The sequence below is a fragment of the Leuresthes tenuis genome, unplaced genomic scaffold (assembly GCF_036924035.1).
Source record: "Leuresthes tenuis unplaced genomic scaffold, fLeuTen1.0.hap1 SCAF_15, whole genome shotgun sequence".
NCBI lineage: Eukaryota > Metazoa > Chordata > Actinopteri > Atheriniformes > Atherinopsidae > Leuresthes > Leuresthes tenuis.
The window spans coordinates 27,749,658-27,770,426 of record NW_027325369.1 but is presented as its reverse complement, the minus strand read 5'-3'; the positions used below and the strand labels follow the sequence as shown (position 1 = coordinate 27,770,426).

The window sequence follows — 20,769 nt, the reverse complement described above, 5'->3', positions numbered from 1 at the left end:
CAGATTAAGATTTTTGCACAGTAATGTATTTCTGGTTGGCTTCTGTCCTTACTTTTGCCTTTTGGAAATGTTTCCTCTTCAGTGAAAGGTGTTTGGTGCTAACAGTTGTCTTTTCCTCTCCAGATTAAGATCATGGATATTGTAAACACAGACTATGATGTCAGTTGGCCTACAGATGTCCCAGATGAGGGGCCCTGCAACATCTACCCTAACTCTGCAGAGGTCCTCACCCAAGCCTACATCCACTCTGTCATCTGTGCCTTCGGGCTGATCGGCAACATTCTTGTAATAGTCACCTACATCTTCTACAAAAGAACCAAGACGATGACAGATGTCTATCTCTTCAATGTGGCAGTGGCAGACCTTATTTTTGTAGTTGCTCTGCCACTGATCATATACAATGAGCAGAACAGCTGGTTGATGGGTTCGGTGGCCTGCAAGATGCTTCGATCAGCCTATAGCATCAATCTGTACAGTGGCATGCTGCTGCTCGCGTGCATCAGTGGTGATCGTTATGTCGCAATAGTTCTTGCTCGACGCTCCTTTGGGTCTCGCTCCAAAACCCTCACGTACAGCCATCTCATCAGCTCAACTGTCTGGGTGTTTGCAGGGGTTTTAACTCTGCCCACACTCATCTACACTGAGCTCTTAAAAGAGGAGGATCTCAGAGGATCTGAGAGTTTCACTGTTACGTGCCAGCTGTCTTTCAACAAGGACGACACAGCAAAATTAGTGAAGCTGATGGTGCCCAGCTTCCAAATGGCCATCGGCTTCCTGCTGCCCTTTTTAGTGATGGTATTCTGCTACTCGTGCATTGTGTGCACTTTGCTGCGAGCACAGAACAGTCAGAGGCACAAGGCCATCCGGGTGGTTTTAGCAGTTGTTGTGGTTTTCATTATGTGCCATCTTCCCTACAACGTCACTCTGCTGATCCACGTCATATCTCTTTTCAAGGAGAGAAGTTGTTTGTCAGAAAAGATTATTTTCCAAGTTTTGGCCATCTCCAGGAGTGTAGCCTACCTCCACTGCTGTCTCAACCCCATCCTCTATGCATTCATTGGAGTGAAGTTCAGGAGTCACTTCCTACAAATACTATCAGACCTTTGGTGCTTCAGCAAAAAGTACATCTACTCTGCTCGCTCATCACGTGGGACATCTGATATTTGCAACTCAGGCTTGATGAAGACCTCAGAGGGCTCTAACAATATATCATCATTCAGTGCATGACAGAAGCCCCTCTACAGGGGATATTTAGCGAGTAATGAAACAGCCTCTCATCTATCCCAAGCTGTTACTTTGCTGTACAAAAGAGCCGGTCAAAGCAAAATGTGTATTTGCTTAAATATTTGCTACCTTTTCTAATTTGTAAGATTGTGATATTTTTTATACCAGGCTATAATGTTCTAACTGAATGCAATTTGTAAAATGTAAAACTGAACAGCACACAGATCATTTTTTTCTGACTTCTGGTTCCAAAATAGGAATCCCAAATGGATACTCCAAAGATAGCATGGTGTTGGGGGCATGGAGTCTGTCCGACTTCCCATTTCTCCGACTTGTAATTTCTCCGACCATACATTTCTATATTTCTTCATCCATTAGTCCGAGCTCCAATTTCCCCGATTTAAGTATGGCCGGTGTTACGACTCCCAGTAATTACGACAGTGTATTAGACCGACTTGTCCAGCCCTAGCAGTACAACAAATATATCTATAGATGTAGATATATAAAAGTCTCCTAAAAGCAAATGTATATCAAAATTAGAAGTGGCAGGCAGGGAAATGAAGTTTTGCTCGGTGGCGGAGACAGAGCGAGTGAGAGTGGCATGAGCAGAGCAGCAGAGACATTTATTACTGCTCCACAAAATGACACAAACAGTAAAGCCGGTGACAAAAAGAAAAGAAAGAGGCAAACACATAAACCGTGACTGTGAGGCTCCTTAGCCTCGAGCCTTTCCAAACTGACAAAGCCGGAATTCTGGATGGCCGGATTTAGATTTAGGTCGAAATACAGGGATTGCTTTGGTCAGAGCAATGGGCCTAGAAAAGTCAGATTGATGGGTAGTCGGAGAGATGGGCGGGCAGACCTTTGGGGGACTGACGTATGCTTCCCAAGGGGGGTGCCCTACAGTCAAAGTGGAACACACAGCATTCTGATGTTTTGTGAAAAGTTTTGGTAAATTCTCACATTTCCCATTATAAAGCCACAGCATCTTTTTATGGAAGCTGAACTGGTAGTTTAAAACAAAGTGCTTCCAGTTCGTATAACAGGCTTTCCACTGTTGTGCAAACAGAACAGAGCTCTTGCATGCGACTGATTGAACCAATATTTATGTGTAAATGAGTTCTCCTTCGAATAGACTAAAAAAGAAACTGGTTTGTCATTACTTCTGCTAGTTGCATTGACATTAAAACATTTGTTAATCAGAGCACCTAACTGGAAACAAGCAAAAGTAGAAGTTTTGAGTTACAGTTGTGCTTTTCACCAAAAATCAAAGTCTGTGTCCAACCTACTTACTTACTGCTCACTATGTAGTGAGTGCGCCATTTTGTGGCCCGGTTTGAATGCATAGTGAGAATAGATGTGCATAAACAATGGTCACCAACCCTGGAAAATACAAAATATATTACACTGAAGGAAAGAGTCAAGAATGGAGAAGACGTGCAGAAAATGTGAGTCACTTTTTAAATTTTAAATGTTAAATTTTTTAATCTAAATTATAGATTAACATCACTATCATATGTAAAAGGAATAAGAAATACCCTATTCAACATGACTTTTTACTTTTAACGGCAGATATGAGACAATTACCTGACTTATGGTAAAAAGATAATGTGCTAAATGTAAAATGATTAATGTGATCAGGATTTCATTAAAGATTTACACACTTATATATGCCCCAACATAAAGGACGCATAATTTAAAACATTTTTTCAGAAAGTAACTGTAGGCACTAAGTATTGATGAACATCACAAAAGAGAGGGTTTAGTTCATGCAGCCTTTTAATCTTCTCAGCATGTCATGCACTGCACACATAAAAAAGATATTTTTTTAAGACTAAAAGATATATTAATGCATGAGGTGTAAAGCTTGCATCCCTCCATGATGTAAGTGTTTATTTCAAGAAGCCCTTGACTTTAAATGTCATGATGTTTTTGCTTTGTTGCGGAAGGCACCGCCAGCATAAACAAAGGGGGATTAATGCAACTTTCAGGGAAATCTATCAGAAACAGAGCCCGCAGCTAAACTTCTGCCATTGTGTTTGTTCTTGTTTTGTACCACCAACTTTTGTGTGCAAGCCGTTTTTAACTTGGTTCAACTGTCTACTCGTTGCTCACTCGTGTGGAACAGCTGAAGTTTAAGAGAGTTACACCCTGCTCCATCAAAACTGAGAGACATATTTTTCTTCAAACATTCAACTGTTGAAAAGAATCACAGGACATCAGAGGATGTCTGTGGAAAACAAAGTTATTATGGCTGATTTCATTGCTAACATGATATCTTAAGTTGACGTATGATTATAAAAGCTTTGCATATTTCATGATTGCAGCCGTGTGACTATAACAAAAACATTCGATTATTAAACATGATACTATGTTTTTTGTTTTTTACCGACACTTTTATCTTATTTTTCATATATTAGTTTCTTGTTGTATTGGTTAAGAAAGTTATTTCTACTTCTTAATATTTTGTATATGGTTGTATTGTTTTTTTATGCTGTCAGAATAAACATTGTGCTTGAAAAAGGATATTTCTTTAACATTATTAATTATCAATTAAAGCCTGACGCTTTGAATCAAGTGTCTCTGAAAGCGATGCAGATGGCACTAACTTTACAATCATTAACCACTGTATGCTTGTATACACTGTATGTTATTTATTGAACCAAAGAGCAGAGCTGACTTCTTAAAATATTCATGTGAAATCACACTGGATCCAAACACAGCAAACACGCATCTGTTACTGTCAGAGGGGAACAGAAAAGTGACATTTACGGATCAACCTCAGTCTTATTCTAGTCACCCAGACAGATTCAGTGTATGGTTTCAGGTGCTGAGTAAAGAGAGTTTGACTGGTTATGTTAACACAATAAAATGAGGCACTTTAAGCTACAATGTAATGTCTGAACTAGACAATGATCCTCATTTTAATGTGCTTTTTTGAAGTAAACACCTGGCACTAAAATAACAATATTTCAAATGAAAACTCTTTTGTAGTTAACGTTTTTATCTGCTTTTTAAACATGTAAAACATAAGATACAAAACAGTAATGATAGTAAGCAAGGTAAATCATAGAAGACAAGTTAAAAACTAAGACAAAATAGCTGACTCTGAAGAAATGTACCATCTGCTACTTATGAACTCAAAGCAACCTCTCGGTGACATCCTAAATAACATATCCTTTGAACTTTCTGATAGTTTAAATAAGGTAACAGAAAAAGCAGAAGTGGGCTGTAGGTCTGTGTGTTCAGAGGTGTTCTGCACACAGATAAAATCAACTGGTCTCGCTTTTGTCTTTGGATCATGACGTTTGATGAAAGGAGTTTGTCGTGGAGATGTGCAGAAAGAGAAGGAGGGGAAAACGACGGTGTGAAGTTTGAATGCAGCATGCAACATGAGGTGTCAACATTTTTGTGTTCTGAAACTCATGGGCACTTAACAACCACAGCTCTGTGGTTGGGTGTTTTGCTCAAATGGTTTCCATTTAGTTGCAGACTGAAGATAACATGACACTATGAAGTCATATTATGAGGTGCAGATATTCAAGGTGTCCATTCCACAAAAAAAAAAACTTCACCTTCACTTTTAATCGAGTTTCATGATCAGGCCAACTTAAAGGTGCATTACTGCCACCAACTTGAGAAAAAATAGATGACTTTTGCCAAATCAGTTTTACTTCAGAGCTTATCTTACAGGATGTGATCATGAAATGTCTACTTTGCTTTCTTAAGAAGGTGAGTTCTCTTTATGAAGTCATACGTTCCAGAGTTTCTGGCTGACTTCCCTACACACTTTTTCCAGTTGAATGCTGACGCAGGCAACATTTGCTCAATCAAGCTGAGAGCGTCTGAACTGATGAGAGGCTCATGAAGCACAGGTGTGCCAAGCTTCACTCTTATTCCTCTGCTGCTTTGGTTAGAATTAGTATTTTTTGATTGTTAATATATAAGTGCAAACGCACTCTGTAATTTACATGAAGATGAAACTATTTGATCAAAGTTGTCTCTCAAACTATTTCTTTTGGAAACAAGTTTATGTAGGGTTTCACTGTTCACTGTTACATGCTTCCAATCCATCAGCCTGACAGTTGTGCCAAACCTCTGCAGCAAGATGCTTCCATGAAATGAAAGTTTTATAGTTATAACCACGCTTTAATGGCATTTTGGTCTTCGGAGCTGATTGCTTCTCTATACAAGTTTGTCTGTGTTCATATCAGAGTTTAGCAGAGTATAATCTAATAGTTCCTTAAAAAGGTTAACACACACAGACAGAAAGTGAAGTGTGAAAGTGTGTGGTAAACCATAGCAGGAGCTATACTTTATCTCATCCAAAACTAACCCAACAGTGTTTAACAAAGGTAAGCAGTCTAACAGCAACATGCTATACTTATCCACTGGATGTCTTCAGTAAATTTTTGGTGAACTACCACTCTTTTTCACATCATCAGAAAGACACCCATCTCCTGTGGCCAGCAGCTTAAAATGTGCTGTCCACATAAAATTAATCTTAATTCATGTACATTTCTGCTGTGTCTACTTTAAGCTTGAGTTTCTAGTTATTTTTTTTCAACTGGAAAAATATTTTATTCATTTCTTACCTCTGTATTTTCATGTGGTCACACACACTGATGATGTTTACATTTGGACATACTTTACATTATCTTCTGGGTTTGACTCACACTTGAATCAGCTGTCACAGGTTGGATGTATAGAACTTCAAAAGATACATTTTTTTTATGTATTTCACTTTTTAGATGCATGTGAACACCAGATATGAACTGCAGAGCTTCTCAGTCTGAATACATCCGGACACCAAAACAGATCTGTTCAAAATTAATTATTTAATGGTGTTAATTTGCATGTTTTGGTCAATTTTATTCAACTGGAAACAAGACCAAACTGTTTAGCAGACACCTGTGCTGCCTTCCCTTCCTCCTCTGAGTTTCTCTTTGTTCAAATGATTATCTTCACCGCATCGCTTCACTTCCTGAGCCTTGGACACAAACTTGACAACAGTCCCCCTCCAGTCATTTCTCAGTTTGTACATACTTGTTTCCTTTACTTGCCTCCTCACATGTCTTTTCCTCTGTATTTTACCAATGTGAGAAGGAGACATGTGGAGAGAAATATTTAATTTTTTCATTTTGCAGTTCTAATTGTTCAGCTGAAATCAACACAATATGACAAGTTACTGATCTTTTAGATGAAACTTTCTGCAGTATTGATTTATCTCTAGCAAATTGTTATGAAAGTATGAAATATTAAGTGTTCATGACATTGTATGCATGTGTTCAACTTTCAATGTAACATCGTGTGTGATGCATTTTGGTGGTGCTTCATCACGCTAACTTGTGCTTCCACATAGCCTCCCTCATCCTATGACCCCCAAATACTATATGCAGAAGCCTATTAAGAGTCACGAAGATAAATCTGGTGCCTTTACATGTAGCACACATAGCTTTTTTTCCACTTTTGGCTTCTCTATCCTTGCATCGCTTCACCAAAACTCTCTTTAAAGCATTTAGCACTGTCAAGCAGTTAGGTTTGACTCATCGTGCAGTTTTCTGGGTAACATGCAGAAAAAAGTTTAAAATCTCTTTTTTTCTCTGGAATTTTAATTACTGGTCACCTGCTTGGTTACTGCAGTTCTTGTTTCCACCTGACCAAGTCACCTGTTCACCTTACTGCTCTTCATCAACAATTAGTAACCACTGCTGTTAGTCACAAGTCTGTAGCTAAAGGCGCCAAGTTATTCTTCCCTGTCTGTTAACATCTTCCATAATCAGTCAACCGGTCTGTCTCTTCTGAATTTCAGTTTTACAGCATATTAACATTTAACAGCATATACTGAATGTGTTTTGACATGACACCTTTCCACAGTATGGTTGTAATAAAGAATATAGCATATAAAAGGAAAAAAAAGTTTTACATGAGACTGTTTGACTTGTCCAAACAGTAAAGGTCTGTTATGTCTTTTCCACAGTATTTTGAGCACTGATGTATTGGCATGTTTTGGCATGTCCACTATGAGCAAATCACTTGTATTCCATTAGTAAAAAAATCTATCAACTGTGCATTGTGGGTAATGTAGATCATCAATTTTGATAAGAGATCAGTTTTAAGCCCAACTAATTTAGTGTTTAACAAGTGGAATAATATTTTGCACATTGAATAAAATCCATACTTTGGGGCCTGCAAGATGAAAGTTGAAGCTGCACTGATGACGTTTTGGCCACTTGGGGGCAGTAATATATGTTAAAAACACAACTGTTAGATATTGTATCATTTCTTATTATGCAGCGTGTCATTGGTGAACAGCAGCATTAATTTGGAGTTGTTTCAGACAAATAGGGCAGTCAAATTCCAACCTTCCCTCTTTGTTTTGCTAAGCTTTGTTGTCCCCAGAGAGAAATATCTGTTTAGCTGCTCCATGCCTCACAGTGGTCACCAGCTTTATTCTGTCTGTTGAGCTGTTTGGTGCTGGGCAGGTTGTGCAGAGTGGATCTATTAGCTGCCTGCTACAGCTGGGAGATGCGTGTGGGTGAGCGCAGAAAGACTGAAGCAAAAGACAAAGTGCAAAGGCTGAGGGCAATAAATCCACTGCAGTAAGACACTAAGGCGAATATGGATTATTACATCTTTAAAGGGATGTGAGAATATTACTCTGTTCTGCCGATTAGAACCAGTCACCTCCGGTCAGGAATGTTGGCATCGGATGATATATGAGCATACATTTTTTTCTTTGTGAAAGCTTTTAAAAGATTTTTTTCACTGATGATTCAAAGACTCCCTTTAGCCTCAGGCTCATTCCACATATCTTTTTTCAGTTTTACACTTCATATGCATTCTATGATAAGGCAGGACCGGGTGCCATCTTTGGCGCCATGGTGATTGAGGAGGGTTTCCTCCTTTAACGATAAACAAACTCAAAGCAGATCCTTAGTGCCTTTCCATAGGGGCAATTTTTTTTACACCCCTCAGTATATTCATCCAAACATCTGGTACTTGATAATGATGTCACCCCTTTGGTCTCTCACTCCAAAATTATTTGTGATTCATTCTCCCAAGAGTTTTACTGTAACAGCATGGTTATCACTGTGATATCACTGTGATTCACTTCTCTTTGAGCTTTCATTGTCACCATCTCTGCTTCTGTCTTTACCAGCTGGTGGTGAACAATGGTACAGTATACAAGAGTGGGATTTCTCCTGATATAATGCATTTGCACTCTCCATGTGGTAAAAACAATAGGATTTTGAATCGTCAGAAGAGGGCCTTCAGTTTCAGTGGTGGTCAACACATTTCAAAAGGGTTTTGACAGTGTGAAAAATGTAAATTAAAAACCAAATGGAGTCTTCAAACATGCACTTCAAACTTTTGTTTAAGCTATACGTCAAAACAGTTTGCTCTGACAGTCTGGATAAAAGTGTCAGTTTAAGATGAGATAAGATAGATCTTTATTCATCCCACAAGGGGAAATTCCAAAATGCTATAGCAGCAAAAGAGAGAGTGTGTGTGTGTGTGAGAGAAAGAGTGATTTTTAAATTTTCTTTTGATTTCAGCTTCTGTCTCAGTGGAAAAACCACTGAAACCTATCTTCTGTTGACATGAAAGCTCCAGTGCGTAGCTGGAACTTGACGAAACCTTGTTAGTAAAGATGATCTTGAATTACACAAAGGTTTTAGGTGTGAGCCTCAGTTGAGCCTTTCTATGTGGAGTTTGCACAGTTTGTTTCTGATGATTTAAGATTGGCTTTAGACTAACAAATCAGACTGATCTATTATTCCTTTAAGAACGATTTATTATCTGAAAAATTAATCTTTACAAAAAAGCTAATAGGGACAATAAATCAATAGGGATAATGTTCTCATCCAGCAACAAGGCCACGATGCTGGTTGAACAGTATTTATTTATTTATTTTAAGGAAGGTTTCTAACTCAGTGAAATGACCCAGAAATATCCAAATAGAAGTCATGATGACAGCTGGTCAAATTTTCTAAATACTAAGGAAATGAGCTTCAATGCTTCCTTGGTTATCTCCTACAGGATTGTAATCACTTAGCAGCAATAATGATGTACCATAGTTCTTTGTGGCCACAACACTTGAGCCTATCATACCAACTAACTAAGGACAGTAAGTGAGCGGCCTGTGAGATTATAATGAAGATAATGATTCAATATATCATATTTTGATGTATAATGTTGATCATGACATAACAGCATTAACTGAAGCAGCTCTTTATAGAAACTGTAAAAAAATGTGTGTTGTTGTAAATTCTTGTGAGTTCACGCAACCATATTTCCTCAGATAAATTTCCTATTCAACACCATTAATTAATTTCCTCAGTTCTTTGCTTACAGATTTCTAAAGGGCAGCTTTACCCGAGATTTTGGATGGGGAGCCAGTGACAGATCTCATCATTGTTGATTAACTCAATTTTCTCTTTTCTCCATAATCTAAACCCAGAATTTAAAAAAGGGGGAAAATATCAGCTAATATTACTATGGCTTCTACTTTGACATTTCAAGAACTTTCTAATTTCTATAACTTTCATTATATCATGAGTTCTTTATCCAACTCTATTAGCTTTAGTTGATTGTGTTATGTTTAGAAACATTTTCTACATTGAGTACCTTTTAAAATAATTTAAAAAAGAAGAAAAAGAAGACATTTTTGTTTTTCCAAAGCATCTGTGTCTCTCTGTGGTTTAAGAACACTTTTCTCAGACTTTTTCAGGATAAGATTTATTAATGTTTTAGTGGGAAAGCCAAGTTAATTTATCTTGACCAGTAGATTGATGATTTAAAAAGATGTTAAGGTTTAGTAGGGTCACTGCGGTGTTTATGTGCTCATACCTGAGAACATACATTCCTTCAGTGAATGATCTTGGCTCTCCCCATTTGTTTGCCCGTTTTAGATCTACAGCAGAGCTGATAGGGGTCCAGGCAGCAATGGGATTATTGAGCTGGGTCAGACTGTTCCCTGCTGGTGTCCACCAAGGAATGCAGGAAAATTAACCAGCAAGCATATTAGCCAGCCAGTCAGTCGGTCCGTCATCCCATCTGCCAGTCAGTCACCTCCCTGTGAGACCCTCAACCAGTCCTCAAGAAGAATAGTTACACTCATGATGTAATTATCAAAATATCTGTGCTTTTTTCTCAAGAGACTTTGCACACAGGCACATTCACATTTTATATTATTGTGGGCCTACGTGCTGGACTACACTGAAGACTATCTGACCCTATCTTATCTGTTAAACTGGTTTGTTGATATTTCCCAAATGGGATATGTTCTGCTCCAGCAATCAGAGGTAATGGACATGGGAAATAAGTTTGCTATTTTCAAATGGAAAGAGAAACTCCTCTCAGTGAGAAAGCAGTCAAACTATCAAACTCTATTTGGTGCCGAGTTACAGCCGTTAATCGAATTAGAATAACTGATTCGTTGGAAGCTGGAAACAAAAAAATCTGAGAATTACATCAGGGACTCGGGAGGAAATATTAACTCAAAGGCAACAAACTACACTTTCACACAGACTTATGCACACAGTCACACACTTGGCTCAGTTGTGAGTCCCACCTCTGCCTTATTCCTCAGTTTACAACCTGGCAGGTACGCGAAGATGTTCCTTTTCTTTGGGGATTAAGGAGTGGTGGTCATCTATCCACTCAGCTAGAGTAGGGCTAGATGATCACTACCCCTTAATCCCTGAAAGAAGAGAAGCACCCTGTCCTATCTGAACAGGAAATACAAATTAAACATTACAGATCGAGAAGTCTGAGGAGCAGAATATTATTGCTTTAAAACAAAAAAAAAAATACAGCTTCAGATTCAGTCTTTTTCTTATTTTTCAAGTTACTTGCTGTGGTGCAACTAAATATAAAACCAGTAATGACCATTTCAGACTTTACATTTATAAATCTATTCAAAATAGATTGGTGGACTGACAGCTGAGGGGTGGATGTAACAACAAAGACCCTGAAGTAGGTGCTGTGATTCATTCACTTTTAATTCATTTACTTGAAAGCACAATTGTTTACACAGAGAATGCTTTGCTGCTTGCACGAGTCCTCAAAACTCCCCCACACCATCACAGCTCCCCCCTCATGCTTCACACTGCATAACAATCAGGTGGATACTGTGGATAAATCACTTCACCTTATATGTCCAGATTCCAGATTTTGTTGGGTCAAATAGTAATTTCCAGTTCTTGGTCCAAGCAGTTCTCTTCTTGGTTTGGTCGCCACTGGCTTCTAAATCTTCAACATGTCTACGGGCCCTGATCTCCCTCTATAGTGGTGTCTTTTGTCCTCATGACAATGTGGACATTTTTTTAGACTGACTGCTCATTGTTTTAAAGTAGTGCTGGTTTAATGGAGTTATTTGCTGTGAGCCAACATAAAAATCATAAAAATCAGCATTTACAATTGACTGATGGGATTATAATCTCCTCTACTCTCACAAAGAGGAAATCCATGAAATATATGTTTTGTCAGTGAATGAAAATACATTCTAGCATTGCCACATGCAGGCGACATTGTATTCCCAATGAAGTGGAAATACAAGGTGGAAATGAACAACAATTCAGGGCAGCAGGGTAATCAGGAATAATCTAAATTTTAGTGACTTTGGTATCATTACAGAGAGGCAGCCCGCGGGGTATTTACTGCAAATGAGGCCAATAAGTTCTCTGCCAGGTTTGATGAGCATGATTTTTCCACTGAGCATGCAAACATTTTCATGTCTCGTACTACATATGTTACTTATCATCATTGACTGCGAGTCAAGTTTGCCATCAATTAAGGCAGTTTAGAAATAAATAAGTCAGTAACGTATTGAAAATACCAGTGAAGCATGACGTGATGACAAACACACAATGTATCAAACTGTAAAAAGCTTATTTGTGACTGAAGAACTTCAGCACAGCTACGTAATTCCACACAGTATCATTAAAACTCACAGCTCTCTAATCCCATTGCTACAATCCTCATTTTCAAAAAAGCCAAACTCAGTTAGAGCTCACTGACTAACATTCAGCGTAGTATTCTTAAGATTCTACTTTAAGCTGATTAAATGATGAATTTGAAAGGGGTGAGGGTGTCAGGACTGGGTATGAAAGTCTTTCCAAGCAAGGATGGGTCATGTCCATCGGGGAATCATCAATAAATTCCAAAAAACTGTCTCTTTGTGCAAGATTGAAGTCTTTTCTCTAAAGTGATTTGATCAATTATTTTGATAAAAGGTGAAATTACTTTTTTTTTGCCTTTTGGGGAAATAGAAATAAGATAAAAATGCAATATGGATATTTAATCATATACATTTTCTGACATTATTGTGCTTTTGATTTTAAAAGTCAGAAACTGTTAAATGCAGCAATCGACTATCTACGTATCAATTTGTTATAAAAGATATTTTAAAACATGAAAACTGTCCATAAAGCTTTATTTTTCACCCTCTGCAGTAACCAGAACCATATAGTTTCATTTTGAATCAGAATTCCAAGGTAAAATCTTTTCGTTTTCCAAAATATTCTTTTGTTTTTTGTCTTCACTGTTTCATTTCTAACATTTCATGTCAAGCATTTTGCATTTCTAAAACAAACAAGCCTAAATATGCAAATGAGTCTGCAGGTTAAGAATTTTTGCAGACCTTAATGAGCTGTTGCACCTGGCTGATTGACAGAAAACATGGTCCACTAAGAGAGCTGTCAGTGAAACAAAGGAAAGGATAATAAAACTCATTCAAGAGGCTAATTCAACTAAGAGTGTGGCAAAAGATGTTGGTTGTTTCCAGTCAGCTGTGTACGAGCACAATGGGAAAGCTGTTGTCAGAAAGTTGGAACCTGATTAAATATTGTTTTTCATGAGTGAAGATGTGAAGTGAAGTCTGCAGCTGCAACAAAGTTGTAGCTTTGATTTTTGTCCATGATTAGATTTTATCCTACTTAGAAACAGCCAAAAAATTACAGAGACTTCACATTTTCATGTGCGTTCTGTGAAGCCAGAATTTTTTAGCTTTTAAATGAAAAGTTTCATAGCTATAATTTGTCTTTTACAAGATAAAACAACTGGTGATTCGGTCATTTTCAGTTTCATAGAATAAAAGGGCTATAATTCAAAATAAGTGCCACGTTATACTGCATTTTGTGATCTCCAGCAGGTAGAAAAGTCATCCTTTCAAACTGTTTCATGCATTTTTACTACTGTTTGTGCAAAGACCTGCACAGTAAAGTCAGTGTCTTTGTGTGTCGGAGCCAAAAACCCTAGCAGGAATCCATCTCATGACATTTCTCACCTGCTGAGGTTCACAAGACATCGCTGCAGTCCTTTGAACCCTGGGATGCAAAACCTATTTCCCCTCAGCAGGACTCCACTTCTCTCTCTTTCATCCAGCTCGCTCTGGAAATGAGAATGACGTTCCATTAGTGAGGGGGAAAGAATCCCCACCTCGGGAAGTGAGAGGTGCAATACCAAGAGCCAATTGCCTAAATGAAATTCCAGTATGTGATGAGTGGGAAAAGAGAGGCTTGTATGTAACCAGGGTCGTGAAAAACACAATCCTCGGCTCTTTTTCCCATCTGCCCAATGAGCTGAAACACTTAGAGAGACTGTTTTCAGATTTTGCCACGTTATTGATGTTCTTGTATTTGTTTTCACGTCTACAGCACTTCCTCTCCAACATCCCTTTTCTGTCTCTGTCTGAATCAAACACACGTTATTCAAACATCAGCCTAGATCTCTGGCTGTTGTTGATAGAGGAAAGAGGAACTCTGCTCCCTTATCTGCAGCTGAGGAAATGCATGTGTTCATGTTTTGATCTCTTTTACTCTAAGGTAGGTCCCTTGTTGTCAGGGTGATAATGTCTTTTCCTGCTAACCTAGGAGATGAGGCCCTTTTATCTGTGCTGCCGCTGGAAACCTCATTTCCTGGTCTAGTTTTCCTTCCAATGGCTGTGTCCAGTCATGCCCCGCAGCCAACTATGGAGAGAAGCTTAGACCAAAGGAAAGACATGGATAGATGACAGAGAGTAGGAGGGTGTAGATGGGGACGAGTGGAAGCAGACATAAAGGTGAGGGAGTTTGTCTGGTGTCAAGGTTTCAAGTAATGATCAATACTAGAAGTCCTGAATCTGAACAACAAGAGGAGGGAGATGATTTGCTCTGAAACCAGTGTGACATCACTGTTTATGTCCCTAGGCTTCCCTGTTGACTAATTCCCACCTTGAAAACATCCATTCCCACAGCTGTTTTTTATGTTTGTCTATGTTTGATTTAAACCTGGTGGTAAACCATAGGACATGACTAAGAGGAAGCACTGACTGTGAGGCTGTACTGAGGTTTTTTAGCTAAATTCTGCACCTTAGATTAGAATTATATTTGATAATCAGATCCATCCAATAGTTAGACATACCCTTACATGCATAAGAGAACATCTTGACCTGATTAAGGCTCAATGGAAAAACAAGAGAAATTCAAAGTGAGATGCAGTTATCCTCTGGGGACTGAAAATGAACTTTCATGGCATGTACCCAAAAGTTATTGAAATGTTGTAATCTGGACCAAAGTGTTGGAATGAACATGTGGCAAGCCCACTAACATAGCTAAAAGAAGGGAAATCAGGGGCTGGAGATATGATCAGGTCTATGAATCAAACATTTTCAAAAACTGTGAAAAGTAAATAATTCAATACAATGTACTAAACTGGCTCCTCACAGTGACGTGAACAAGTATGAATCAAAGCATTTGTTGCCATGAAGAGTTATTGTAAGTCAAGTTTAACTGATGTCCATAAGTCAAAAGTGAAAGAAGACACTTTTTTTAATTTTAATCCACTCTAGAAAAGTAAACTGATGAAAATTGATGCTCAGAAAAAGGTACAAGTATTCTCTCTTTATAGCGAAAAAAATTGCAGTACAATGGGACAGTAGTAAATTCTCGAGTCTGGTTCTCTATTGGCACCAGTTCTGTTTGGGAACCACAGAACTAATAGGCCCATTTTGAATGAAACAACAGTTTCCCATTACAGTCCTCTCTGTGGCAGTAATACACATGCACGCAAGTTGTAATGTTTTCTCCATATGGTTTGTTTTCTGCCTGTGGCTTTGGCATGAGCACTCCTTGATATTGTCATACACACCTTTGGGATCTGACAGGCATTCCAGAAGACTCTTTATGGGAGGAATTTTGGTTGCAAACAAAATTTAAATTTTGTTCAAATGCATGGAATGTCAGCTGTGAGAAACTAAAGGACCCTCTGATAGAAAACTCTTAATAAGTACGATGAATACAAGCTATTTGGAGTGATGAAGTTGCCACAGCTTAGCAGATTGTTTTTCCCCCATTAAAATCTGCAAACCAAAAAAAACACCTCTCTTGTTGTTAGGTACAGAGGTGTCTCATCGTGCTTTGGGCTTGTGTTGCTGTTGGCAGGGTATTAAACACTCACTGGTTTAAAGAACTAAGGTAAGGGTTTTAGGCCTCTCAGACCACCAATTCGAAAATGAAAAATCTCTGGTTATATCTCGAAAGACGAGTGTATGCAAAACAGCTGTTATAAGAATGAGAGAGCGCTTACTCTGGGGGTTGGTGGAGCGAGTGGAGTGTGTGTGTGTATGCAAGCCGCAAATGTCTCGTGCAAACTGAAAGTGCTGCAATAAAGCCACAGTTTAAAGGCATTTATCTTTGAAGCCCCTTGAGATTATATTTGATGTGATTTAGCGCTATACAGTGAAAACTGAGTTAAACTTAATTGAATTGAAGGAGCATGTTTTTTTTTTTTAATGTATGTATAGTGAGTCGTGAGTAGATCACAGCCTCCGTGTCTACTTGTTTGTCATTCTGTTAAATTTGTGCAGCTACCAGAAGACTGATTTAATCATTATTGAAATAAGTGCATGCATTTTAGAATAAAACTGTTCTTGCAGAACTTGGCATCCTGTGTGCGCCATTTATGACTGAGACCCTGTGCTTTTGTCCTGGAAATGTGTCCTTCACTTGTGATACAAACTAAAAGCAGGTTGCCATCCAGCAGACCAAATTTCTGTAGTGGACCTCTTTTTAAAAAATTTTTTAATAAAAAGTACATTTGTTTGAAATACTTACTCATCTATTACATGCTTGGCTATTCACAGTAAGAATGAAATAAATGTTTGATGGCCAGCATATAACAGACAAAACTGCACAGATTTCAGACAGATTTGACCTGCAGTGCAAGAACTGTGTCTTGTGATAAAAACACCTGATGTGGGACAGGATTGATGAGCTGATGACAGGTCTTATCTTTAAAGACATGATCTCATCTGTTTAGTTTTGAGCCACCACAAAGCACAGCGTTTGAAAAAGAACAGGCACCAACATGAATGACTGTAATTCGGATGTGGCTTATTTATTATCACTGTTGAGAGGCATACATTACAGTGCAAACCAGTCTTTGGCAAAAGTACAATACAACTGTCATGATAGGCACTAGTATATCCACACTGACCACTGGGACAGTGTCGATAAAGCATGTTCAGTCTTGTAGAGCAGTGCATTCCACTGGCACTTGGCGCTTTTTCAAGGGGAAATGAAAAGAGACAGAGCCATGATGGAAATAAAAAAATGAGTTAGTACAACAGATATATAATACTAGTGACGAAGACAGCTCAGACTGTTTTGGCAGGCAAAAGTCTAGGAAAATGCATTTGCAGAAAAATACCCAACTGTAAACACACAAAACTGTTTAGAATGTTTGAACATATATGATACCAGTGTGACTGCAGCTCACTAATCCGTCTGTAATCCTCAACTGAAAATGTTGCAGAATGTTACTTACAGACAGATGCTTGATCAGGATGTTGCTACAAAAAGGAAACAATGGACAGGAACAAGCTGCATCTACACAATCAGGGCGAGGCAAAACAGGAAAACAAATGTTACACATGAGCCAGTGCATGAAGTACAATGAGTGGTATTTGTTTATGTACAGTACATATAGAAGATCTTGCAACTGCAATACAGTGAGACTTGTTCTACTTTTATCCCAATCAACTGCACCCTCCCCTAACGTCACCCTCGCTCCCCCTCTCATATGGCTTCCATTACAGAGGAATGAGGGTCAGAGGGCTGCTCTGCTCAATGACGTCAGTCCAGACTCAAAGATCTTCAATATGGCAAAGAAACAAGAGCAGGGCAAGCATTCCTGACATACATCGACACTAAAGACCGTCCTCATAGGGGGATATCGGAACAAAAACTGTGAAAAAGTGGGAAAACGAGGGAATGCATGCCTGAGAGCAGAGAAGCAGAGGCAGCCCTTCAGTTGCGAGTAAAAAAGAAAGAGAGAGAATACTGCTGTGGTAAAGTTAGCAGTACCAAAGGCTGAATTCAGACCATTACAACATTCATATATAGTTTAATAGATAAACGTGCTATTTTTGCCATTTTAGAAGTTGCTAAATCATATTTTTGGCTTTAAAAGCTGAGTTCACAACATTACAGTGGTGCAAATGAATACTCTGTCATTGCTTTCTGCAAGAAAAATGAAACTTTAAATGGAGAACGATGGTGCAAGTTGAGTGTCCTGCAACGGAGAACCAAATGTCTCCGCCTCACTCAAGCCCAGAACAGGCCAACAGACAGTAAGCCAGTTATCCATGGATAGAGGAGCAGTAATCAGTAGACATGTTTGTTTTGCATTACATTTTCTAGGGCTTCACATTATCTTCATATGTAAGCATTTTCATACAAAAAGGGTAAAAAGTACATTATAACAAGATATAAAGCACCAGGATTAAAAGATGCAGTAACTCTACACATGACAAGTCTTTCAGTTCGAATAGAACGATCCTCTCAGTTGTGATGCATCATTAAAGGCATACTGAGTGTATATAGGTTGCTTTGCATACAAAGAATAATACTTTGAAGGTTTGTATTTAGTGAATAAATCATAATAAAATGGGGAAATAGCACCAGTTTTCGGCATCTCTAACCTGAGATCATTTTGCGAGACAACAAAGCGGCTGCCGCCTTTCCATCAACTTCCCTTTCCTGCTTGTCGACAGCGACTAGTCCTGCGTTTTCTCATCAAATGCAGGAAAGCAAATGACGGCTGTTTTTTTTTTTTACACTTCAGAAGCCTCAGTGACCGAGGAGGAGAGGTTTGTCCATCTTGTTTAGAATCCATTCATTGCTACAGAAGGAAATCTGTGGAGTTCTTGTTGACTTGTAGCTGAAAGGTTTCAAACCAACCTTGGGCTGCCGGCTCAGGGAGGCTGCAACAAACTGAAATTTGCAACAAACAAAAGCAACCCCTCCCTGGAATGGAAATAAACAATCAAAACAAAAGATGTCTATTGAGGAAATCTCGAGGTTAACTGTGGATCGGCACAGCTTCGTGAGTCCTGTCTCCTCTCGATAGGACTGATTATGAGTGACTTTCAGACACTAGCTGGTCAGGGGGATTGTCGGGCGATCCTGAGGGTTACTCGTGGTGGGTGGCTGCTTTTTGCCTCTTGTTAACATCTGCCTGCTGGAGGCACACCGGACAGCAGGCGCCTTTTAGCTTGATGGGCTGTGTGCACTCAGTTTTGGGACAGGACTCCACAAAGCAGGTCACCTGGGCGTCCTGAGGGGGGAACAGAGGGAACAAAAGATCAGATCTTTTTGACAATGTGGATGGACCACCAGAACATTATCAGTGCACGCGTTTCTGTGGTGTGGCTTATTAACTGTATTCTGGTTTGAACATACTGTGCATTCACACGTGGAGCAGGAGTCCTTTTTCCACCGCTCTCCATCTATTCGCTCGCGGCCCTCATTGTCAGTGCAGTCAGTCTTGCTTAGACGGGCTTCAAGTCTTTTAATCTGCAGGATAAAAACAGTCATGCCACAAATGCAAATGTCTCACTCCTACAGGTTGAAACTGTTGTTCTTTCAATAATGAGCTCTAAGCTGTTTGAATGTGGAAAAAGTTTAGCATTATGGGGTTGGAGTGCAGTTATCTGCTACAAACATCCAAAAAGTCTCAACAAACGTCACCGTTTTCTATGTTTTTCAGTTTCTTGTTCAATTGTCGTTCCAGCAAAGACGGCTGAATTGGTGACGTCAAGCATGTGTGCTAATTGATACAGCTTACATTCACACGTTAGTTTAACTGATCTTTGTGCTTTTTCCTACAGCTTTAATCTTCTTTACAACTTCATTTGTTGACTCCATCATTGTGGTTGAAGCTAGTTCAGCACTGGCATTGGTATCACACAGGAAACTGAACTGGATCTTTTACTGCCCACAGCAACATTAAAACCACCCAGTCCTGCAAGATTTGAGTTGGGCAGATCTATTGGGATTCCAATCCCACAGCAGCCCCCCAGTATAGAGCTGCGGTTGTTAGATTTTGACAACATTTTTCTCGCTTTCTTTAAACTGGTAGGAAGGCAAACAGTTACCACCTCAGAATTGATGGTTTTAGACCTGTTTTCAATTCAATGACCTTAATCAGTATTATCATTTATATTTTTCAGGAATGCATCTCAAAGATTACTATATAGGAACTATTAGACCGGTAATAAATTAACGGAAAAAACATTAAAACATGAGGCAGTCAAGTGTTGGGCCATCGAATGCAACCATAATAACTTCAGTGCATATTAGCATTGATTCTACAACTGTGCTGGAAGGCAACAGCGGCATGTGTTGTGCAGGAGTCAGTTGTGATACTTGGCATCAAACCATCTCTTGGTGCCAACAGCCGGACAGATTGAAGCTCGTTTTTAAGACATTACTAAACGCACAGATGCAAAACGCCATCTGTGTGTGCACAAACACACCTGCTTCCGTAAGCTTGTGATGGTCTTCTGCATGTCGGAGACAAAATCCTGGAAGTCGTTGATCGAGGGTTCAGTGCTTTTTTTGGAGGTTACAGTAACATTGGCAAGACTTTCTCTGGCTTCTTCCTCTGAGCTGCAAATACAAATGGATCTATCATCTAAATAGTGTACGCATGATTATGTTTTATATGCATCATATACCTCTATGAATTTCCTAAATACTTACCGTAAACACTTAAATAGCTGAATTGGAGTCCTATAAACAACAGCTGAAGTTTTTGCTCAGTACAGGGTAAGCTGTTAATTCCTCACCACTTGATCAGAGGAAGGATTCATTAAGCTTTTGACTGACTTTTTTCAAACGTATTGTTTGCTTTGCTGTGTTACCTTTTCTCCTGGAGGCTGTTGGCAGGTTTCTCGTCTTGGTGGCTGTGCTCAGCTGATCTGCGTCCCCTGAAGTGGTATGACAGGGCGTTGAACTGACCCTTGGTTCTGCAGTCTGATGGGCCAAACACAACACAACACACTGCTGTTCACCAACACAGGAAAAACAAGTGCAAGAAGTGTTTGAGGTTGAAATTATCTGACAATCGGCTGCAACATTAATCCCTCCTGCCTTATATTGCATAAAACACCAATGCAAAGGTGCAAGGTAAAGCCTCTATGAATCTGAATTACAGCACATCCTCCAGATGATTAATGAAGTCAACGCACTAAACTCTTGAAATCTTTCCTTAACAGTT

The 20,769-nt window shown here is 39.1% G+C and overlaps 2 protein-coding genes across 3 annotated transcripts in view; one reads left to right on the top strand and one right to left on the bottom strand.

Annotated features, from left to right (window-relative positions):
• Positions 1 to 54: 54 nt before the first annotated feature.
• ccr6b (chemokine (C-C motif) receptor 6b) lies at positions 55 to 1,507 on the top strand. Its single transcript, XM_072365251.1, has one exon. The coding sequence runs from the start codon at positions 133 to 135 to the stop codon at positions 1,225 to 1,227; it is 1,095 nt and encodes a 364-aa protein (XP_072221352.1). The 5' UTR covers positions 55 to 132; the 3' UTR covers positions 1,228 to 1,507.
• Positions 1,508 to 16,580: 15,073 nt separating this feature from the next.
• Positions 16,581 to 20,769, bottom strand: part of LOC140270373 (peroxidasin) — a 50,968-nt gene continuing 46,779 nt past the window's right edge. For both annotated transcript variants that reach the window (XM_072365511.1, XM_072365512.1), the window contains 4 exons: positions 20,414 to 20,525; positions 20,027 to 20,159; positions 18,951 to 19,064; positions 16,581 to 18,825 (listed from right to left, as the gene is read on the bottom strand). In XM_072365511.1, coding sequence (XP_072221612.1) covers positions 18,682 to 18,825; positions 18,951 to 19,064; positions 20,027 to 20,159; positions 20,414 to 20,525 — 503 coding nt within the window. In that variant the 3' untranslated portion in view covers positions 16,581 to 18,681. The remainder of the gene's footprint in view (positions 18,826 to 18,950; positions 19,065 to 20,026; positions 20,160 to 20,413; positions 20,526 to 20,769) is intronic.

Bases quoted from the DNA above. Each gene is read 5' to 3' on its own strand.
- ccr6b (XM_072365251.1), top strand. From the start codon at position 133: ATGGATATTGTAAACACAGACTATGATGTCAGTTGGCCTACAGATGTC.